Source organism: Malurus melanocephalus, unplaced genomic scaffold, assembly GCF_030028575.1.
Source record: "Malurus melanocephalus ecotype Western Australia unplaced genomic scaffold, MMel_1.1 scaffold_1180, whole genome shotgun sequence".
Classification (NCBI taxonomy): Eukaryota; Metazoa; Chordata; class Aves; order Passeriformes; family Maluridae; genus Malurus; species Malurus melanocephalus.
The window spans coordinates 20,544-28,947 of record NW_026624412.1 but is presented as its reverse complement, the minus strand read 5'-3'; the positions used below and the strand labels follow the sequence as shown (position 1 = coordinate 28,947).

Genomic DNA, 8,404 nt, shown 5'->3' with positions numbered 1-8,404 from the left:
TTCCAGCTCCATGCACCTGGCAGAACCCCCAGCCCACCCCCTCCTCTCTCCAATCCCTCCAATTCCCACCTCCCTCTCCCCTCCACCTCCTGACGGAGCTTTTTAATTTATTCCCCACCCACTGCCTGTTGTGCTGCTGTTCCCTGTAACTCACACCAYGGCCTGTCTTGTATCATTTAGCTCCGGGAAGCTCGACGTGCCCATAAAACCACTCCAAACCAAGCTGGATTGTGYTACACCGAGTCCTGGAGGCCTGCTAATGTTTACATCACTGCTTGGGAATCACCTGAACGTGGCATTTCCTGCACTCGACAGTTACAACTGTCCTTTGCAGCTCGGGACCATGTTAAAATGCATTTACTGGAGCACTTACTCCACCCGGGCTCGTTGTCTCATTGCTGCTCCAAAACAAAAAAAAAAAAGAATAATTTACCGTTTGCCATTTCCTGACCCAAGCAGAACCGGCGGGGCTGAGTGGCCTCCCCAAACAAAGCCGAGCTGATGCTGTATTTTAAAAATGTCCTGACCTGGAAAATCCCCAATATGGAGCTCCACTCGACCTAGATTTTAGTGGCCACTAATTGAACAGTTTTGAAGTAACTGTGCCATAAAGCAGCCCCAGGGTTAGAACAGATGCATTCAATTAATTACAGCTGGAGAGATTCAGTCAAAATCGCAGAAAGAAGATAAGTCTTAAAGGTCCCGGTGCACCCAGAGCTGGGGACCCTSTGAGCAGCATCCCTGGGCTTCTCATGGGGTGAGGATGGGGCATTTCCAGCCCATGCTCTGCTTTAATCCCAGCTGGGAGCTGCCCAGGCTGCATGGCTGCCTGGTGACAGTCCAGATTTCTGATCCCAGACAGACGGGATTAGCGAGAAATGTTCCCCAATTTGAAGAAAATCACTTTACTAGACTGGCTTTTCACTTGCAGCCCTGTGGAGGATGAAAAGGGTGGCTGAAGGAAACCAAGGCCATTAGCAGGAACTGGACATGTGCTGATTAGGAATGTGCACCTCTGCTGGATTTTTTTAGGCTGTTTGCTTAACAGCCTGAAAGTCACTGAGATCTGAGCGGGGCATGGGAGGCAGAATGATCCTGAACAGGTCACCACTCCCCTCTGCAGGAGAAAAATCCCGAACCAGCCCCTCTGATAACGCTGGGAAGGATTTCTGCAGGCCTGCAGCACTGGGTTATCCATAAAAAGGGGTTTGGTGCAGAGATGAGGGGGTGGCGACAGGAGCTCGGTCACCCTCACACCCTGACCTTGATCACAGAAGGGATGGAGATGCAACAGGGATTTCCCTTTTTGCTGCTTCTCACTTGGAATCAAGGCAGGGACCCCTGAGGCTGGAACCAAGGGATCATTGAGGCTGGAATCCAAGATAACCCTGAGGCTGGAAACCAAGGGATCCCTGAATTTGGAATCCAAAGGAATCCCTAAAGTTGGAATCCAAGGGATCCCTGAATTTGGAATCCAAAGGAATCCCTGAATTTGGAATCCAAGAGATCCTTGAGGCTGGAACCAAGGGATCCCTGAGGTTAGAATCCAAAGGATGTCAGAGGCTGGAATCCAAGATAACCCTGAAGTTGGAATCCAAGAGATCCTGAAGTTGGAATCCAAGAGATCCTTGAGGCTGGAATCAAGGGATCCCTGAGGTTAGAATCCAAGGGATGTCAGAGGCTGGAATCCAAGAGATCCCTGAATTTGGAATCCAAAGGAATCTCTAAAGTTGGAGCCCAAGAGATCCTTGAGGCTGGAACCAAGGGATCCCTGAGGTTAGAATCCAAGGGATGTCCAAGGCTGGAATCCAAGATAACCCTGAAGTTGGAATCCAAGAGATCCTTCAGGCTGGAACCAAGGGATCACCAAGATTGGAATCCAAGAGATCCTGAAGTTGGAATTTAAGGGATCCTTGAGGCTGGAACCAAGGGATCACCAAGACTGGAATCCAAGAGATCCTGAAGTTGGAATTTAAGGGATCCTTGAGGCTGGAACCAAGGGATCCCTGAAGTTGGAACCCAAGAGATCCTTGAGGCTGGAACCAAGGGATCACCAAGGTTGGAATCCAAGAGATCCTGAAGTTGGAATTTAAGGGATCCCTGAGGTTGGAACCCAAGGGATCCCAGGGATCCAGGAGCCCCATCCCATGACCAGAACCCTTCCCCTCCCCAGCRTTGAGCAAACCCCGCTGCACCACCGAGGGATGAATGTTCTCAGTGTCACATCTTGCTGCCTGAACCATCCCACATTTCTGACACGCAGCAACATTCTGCCTGCAGAAGGAGCCTGGAGAGAGCTGGACATGGGGCTGACTGGGATTTGGGGCTGGCTGGGAGCTGGGGCTGGCTGGGATCTGACTAAGAGCTAACTGGGAGCTGGCCGGGATTTGGGGCTGACTGGGATTTGGGGCTGGCTGGGATTTGGGGCTGGCTGGGATCTCACTGGGATCTGACTGGGAGCTGGGGCTGACTGGGATTTGGGGCTGGCTGAGATTTGGGGCTGACTGGGATCTGACTGGGAGCTGACTGGGATTTGGGGCTGGCTGGGATTTGGGGCTGACTGGGATCTCACTGGGATCTGACTGGGAGCTGGGGCTGACTGGGATTTGGGGCTGACTGGGATCTGGGGCTGGCTGGGAGCTGGGGCTGACTGGGATCTGACTGGGATCTGACTGGGAGCTAACTGGGAGCTGGCCAGGATTTTCCCTGCGGATCTGGAGGGACGCCACGCACCCGGCACAGCAACCCCCTTGGCATCTGTTCGGCTGCAGACAGAGCACCCAATCAATGGCACAACCCCTTCCCCCTYCCCAAACCTCAGCCATCTCCATCCTCTTTGTGTTTTCCTCCCTCCTGCCCTCAGTTCTGGGTCCCAGCTGATGAGCCCAGCGGGGAAGCGGCACACGAGCGTTGTCATCCCGGCAGGATCCCTCCTCGTCTCTGCCTCAGCTGATGGCACATTCAGAACCTAATTGTTATCTCAGCAGAGCAACTCCATTATTCAGCCTGACACTGCCTCCCCCCCCTTCAGCTGTTTGTTGCACTGATGTTATATTAATGAGCCCTGCAAATAAATGAACGGGGAGATCAGAGCGCCGCTTGTTCGCCCGAAAACTGATTTTTATTTATTTATTGCTGAGGCCACAGGCCGGGTGGAAGTTTTAATCTGCTGAGGGGACACTGCTGGGGAGGGCTGGGCCTCTCACTCAGTGAAAGTGGCTGCAGATACCCCGCTGCTCGTTTACTTTTGTAACTATTAAAACACAACCTCTGCTTATTTATGCATCCCCCGAAGGCACTGGCGCCTGGGAGCCAGGCCCTTGACCTCAGGCTTGCCACAAAGASTGAACCTGGCCAGATGAAGCAAAAAGAGTGGAAATCAGCCCATATTAAAGGCTCTTTAGTCTGGCTAATCCAGGCTGCAGTGTGAGCTCCAGTCTGAGACCAAAGCCTGCTCCGCAGCCCAGCCTGTCACCGCTGGTGCCAAAGGGATGGAGGGTTTGTCACCAGAGCCAGCTCTGGACCTGCCAGGGGCAGCTCAGTCCCACCAGGACACGGTGTCCTCCCAGATCTACAGCCCTGCAGCACTGGGCATTGTGAAATAATCCCCAAAATCCTGAGAGAACTCAGGTGTTGGGAAAAAACCCAACAGCGACCAAAGCTGCGAAGATCTCGCRGTCCCCTCCACTCTGAGGGCTGAGACACAGACCTGGCTATGGAGTCAAGAAATCTCTAACAGCAGAGCCCTGCTCTTTTCTCCTTGGACACGGCCCAAAAGTATTGCTTTCAAGTTGGACAGTGATAAAACACTCGGTGGCAGTGCCCTGCCTGCAGCCAGCTGCCAGAGCCAGCCTGGCACCGCTCACACTCCAGGCACTTGGTGGCTGCAGCACGGCTTTTTTTCCCCTTCTCTGCTTAGCTCAAGGAGGGGCAGATGAATAATTCCAAGATTTCTTCAGCTTGACAAYTTTCTGCATGGTTTATGGGGAGGCAAATCTCAGTGGAGGCTGTTTTGCTGCTTGTAGCATAACCTTGTGCAGCAGAGCAGCACTTGGGCAAGGAGAGTTTGGGTTCTGCCCACGGGCAGGGCAAGGGGAACACCCAGACAAGACTTTAAAGCTCGTTTTGTGTCTTGGAAAATAAACAGAACAATAAAACAGGGAAAGGACAGGCTCCCAACCCTCTTTGGTGCTTTTCCATCTCAGCATCACCAGCCCCAGCGCCTCCCCTGCTCCTCATCAGCTCCACTCTGAGCTGAACAAAACACTGCACAAGAGAAAATCCTGCACAGGAGAAAAACCTGCACCAAACACCTGCACAAGAGAAAGACCTGCACCAGAGAAAAATCTGCACAAGAGGAAATCCTGCACAGGACAAAAACCTGCACAGGACAAAAACCTGCACAAGAGGAAAATCTGCACCAGAGAAAAGCCTGCACAGGACAGAAACCTTCACAGGACAAAAACCTGCATGGGCGGAAAACCTGCACAAGAGAAAATCCTGCACCAGAGAAAATCCTGCACAAGAGAAAATCCTGCACCAGAGAAAATCCTGCACAGGACAGAAACCTGCGCAAGAGGAAAACCTGCACAGGAGGAAAACCTGCACCAGAGAAAATCCTGCACAAGAGAAAAAACCTGCACCAGACAAACACCTGCACAGGAGGAAAAGCTGCACAGGAGAAAAAGCTGCACAGGAGAAAATCCTGCACAAGAGAAAATCCTGCACCAGACAAAAATCTGCACAGGAGGAAAACCTGCACAGGAGAAAAATCTGCACAAGAGGAAAAACCTGCACAAGAGGAAAAACCTGCACCAGACAAACACCTGCACAAGAGAAAAACCTGCACCAGAGAAAATCCTGCACAAGAGAAAATCCTGCACAAAAGGAAAACCTGCACAGGACAAAAACCTGCACCAGAGAAAAATCTGCACAAGAGAAAAATCTGCACAAGAAAAAAACCTGCACAGGAGAAAAACCTGCACAAGAGAAAAACCTGCACAGGAGAAAAACCTGCACAGGAGAAAAATCCTGCACAGGATGAAAACCTGCACAAGAGAAAATCCTGCACCAGAGAAAAACCTGCACAAGAGGAAATCCTGCACAGGACAAAAACCTGCACAGGAGGAAAACCTGCACAAGAAGAAAATCTGCACAGGAGAGAAACTTGCACAAGAGAAAATCCTGCACAGGACAAACACCTGCACAAGAGGAAAACCTGCACCAGAGAAAATCCTGCACAGGAGAAAAGCCTGCACAAGAGAAAAACCTGCACAGGAGAAAAACCTGCACAGGAGAAAAATCCTGCACAGGATGAAAACCTGCACAAGAGAAAATCCTGCACCAGAGAAAATCCTGCACCAGAGAAAATCCCGCACAAGAGAAAAATCTGCACAGGAGAAAAACCTGCACAGGACAAAAACCTGCACAAGAGAAAAACTTGCACAGGACAAAAACCTGCACAAGAGAAAAATCTGCACCAGAGAAAAACCTGCACAAGAGAAAAACCCGCACAAGAGAAAAATCTGCACAGGAGGAAAACCTGCACAGGACAAACACCTACACCAGACAAAGACCTGCCCAGCAAAGGACTGGGCAGAAAGCCTAAGGGAGAAATATCAAAATTTTGGCAATGTCCCTGGATGGATGGACCCTCAGATCCTCCTCCAGTCAGCCCCACCCAGCCCTGCTACAGCAGCAGCCTCCCCTCCATGAAAAGGAGATTGATGCCTCCTTCCCACGGGATCTGAGCCAGTTTAGTTAAACCAGAAACTAATTTAATTTGGGAGGAAACTTGCACAACTCACTTGGGTTCTGATTCAGCTGGCAGGTTTTGGGTGCTGAGCAGCCCTGCCACGAGCATCAGCGCAACAGGAGACTTCAATCCCAAATCGTCACACCCTCTTGAAGTGTGGATACACACCCAGGGCAAAGGAGGCTTTTTTTGGGATTTAATTAACTGAGAAACCCAAACCTTCCCCCATTCCCACCTGATGAGAGTGTCACTCCTCATAGCAGCGTTAACAGAGCGAGTGCAGCTTCACTTGTAAAAATGCTCCTGGGACACATTTCGCATCCCTCAGTGGGCTGAACAGAAATATCAGAAGCATCAGCTCCAGACTAATTAGCTCCCTGCTTTAATTAGCACTCCGGCAGCAGTCCATAGCGGTCACCTCGGCGCGGGTGGCACTGCTGGCAGACAGTGGTGGCACACCTGGGCACGTGCCAGGGGTTTCCCAGGAAATACCGGGGTGTTTGATTGTTTTATCCCTGTTTCTTAGGGCTGGGTGGGTTTTTGGGCAGTGCAGGGATGGAGCAGGGATGAAGCAGGGATGGTGTAGGGATGGAGCAGGGATGGAGCAGGGTTGGAGCAGGGATGGAGCGGGGATGGAGCAGGGATGGTGTAGGGATGGAGAAGGGTGGGACCAGGGATGGAGCAGGGTGGGAGCAGGGTGGGAGCAGGGTGGGAGCAGGGCTGGACTCACCTCGGTGATGCGGGGATGGAGTAGGGTCGGAGCAGAGCTGGAGCAGGGTGGGAGCAGGGATGGAGCAGGGTGAGGAGCTGAGCTCACCTAGGTGATGCGCAGGTTGGAGCAGGGATGGGGCAGGGATGGAGCAGGGGATGGAGCCGGGATGGAACAGGGATGGTGTAGGGATGGAGCAGGGTGGGAGCAGGGATGGAGCAGGGATGGAGCAGGGATGGAGCAGGGATGGAGCAGGGATGGTGTAGGGATGGAGCAGGGTGGGAGCAGGGATGGAGCAGGGATGGAGCAGGGATGGAGCAGGGATGGTGTAGGGATGGAGCAGGGATGGGAGCAGGGTTGGGGAGCAGGGATGGGAGCAGTGATGGGCTCACCTCGGTGATGCAGGGATGGAGTAGGGTTGGAGCAGGGATGGAGCAGAGACGGAGCAGGGTTAGAGCAAGGTTGGGGAGCAGGGTTGGAGCAGGATGGGAGCAGGATGAGGAGCTGGGCTCACCTCGGTGATGCACAGGCTTGCGCAGGGATGGAGCAGGGTGGGAGCAGGGTCGGAACAGGGCTCACCTCAGTGATGCGCGGGTTGGAGTGGGGATGGAGCAGGGATGGTGTAGGGATGGAGCAGGGTTGGAGCAGGATGGGGAGCTCGGGCTCACCTCAGTGATGCGCGGGTTGGAGCACTTGACGTTGTGGCTGGACCAGTCGAGCCAGGGCCGGGAGCYGCAGTGGGGCCGCAGGGTGCACCGCCCCTCCCCGCTGCACCARCCACACTCGAATTTGGGGTCGGCCTTGAGGCACAGCCCGCAGCTCTCGCGCTGCGCCGCGCACTTGTACAGATGCACTGCGGGGACAGGGGACATGGGGACATGGGCTCAGCACGGGGGGACTCCCACAGGACATTCCCAGGGTATCCCAATCCCAGATCTGCCCTCCCGGCTGCTCCAGCCACACCTGACCCTGCAGGGATGGATCCCAAAGCCTGGGTGGGATCAGTGGGGCTCAGCACGGGGGGACTCCCACAGGACATTCCCAGGATATCCCATTCCCAGATCTGCCCTCCCAGCTGCTCCAGCTGCACCTGACCCTGCAGGGATGGATCCCAAAGCCTGGGGGACCCACAGCACAGACAGCAGCACATTCCAATAATTTCGTGGAGCTGCATTATTGTTGTGCTTTGCCTGAGCTATGATGTCCTGTTGCCATTGTGAATGACACCTGTGCGTTCCCACCATTCCCACTGCTTCCAAAAGTTGTTTAAAAATTAAATCAGGATAACCCAGGATTGTCCAGTGAGGTTTCTCAGCTGTGGGAAGGGCCTTGGAAAGCTTCAGCTGGGGCCCTTGGGAAACTGAGCTCCTCCAACCCACTCTGCTGTCGGGGCTTTAGCTCCTTCCCATAAAGGGAAGGGCAGGGCAGRGAGCTGCTCCATCCTCAGGATGATCCACAGGGATCACAGCCTCTGCCCCAGCCCCCACCTGTGACCCAAGGGCAATTTAAACAGATTTACCTTTCAGATTCTCCGGGTTGTCAATGACGAAGTTGCCGTTCCAAACCACAGCRAAGTCCACGGCCAGGTTGCTGATGTCCATCCCATCATAGAGGTACTGCAGGGTAAGATTCAGAAATGTTGGAGAGACTGACAAACAGGGAAGGGTTTTTGAAAGAAACCATCATTATTCTCTGCTTGGAAACAAGAGCTGGTGCCTGTGGGACCACATTTGTACAATATCCAGGGCTCTGCTTTGAGTCCCTTCTTCTCAACAGGAAGAGGTAATTAAATGAGACCTAGTCCTTGTCAGAGGTAATGGATTAATGATTCCACTCGCAGTGGTTGCTCCTGTCACTCGGTCTCTGGCTACCAAAACAGCCCCTCCAGTGACCCAGGCTGGGACTGCTGGCGTCAGGCTGTTTCTTGCCCAGTTTGTGCA

General features: G+C 53.2%; 1 protein-coding gene across 1 annotated transcript in view; it reads right to left on the bottom strand.

Moving 5' to 3' along the window:
* The window catches only part of LOC130586502 (plexin-A2-like), a gene marked incomplete at both ends in the record, with an annotated part of 72,001 nt that overhangs the window by 47,216 nt on the left and 16,381 nt on the right, over window positions 1-8,404 (bottom strand). Inside the window, 2 exons of the mRNA XM_057387304.1 lie at window positions 7,133-7,317; window positions 7,984-8,080. Of these exons, the coding sequence (XP_057243287.1) occupies window positions 7,133-7,317; window positions 7,984-8,080 (282 nt within the window). The remainder of the gene's footprint in view (window positions 1-7,132; window positions 7,318-7,983; window positions 8,081-8,404) is intronic.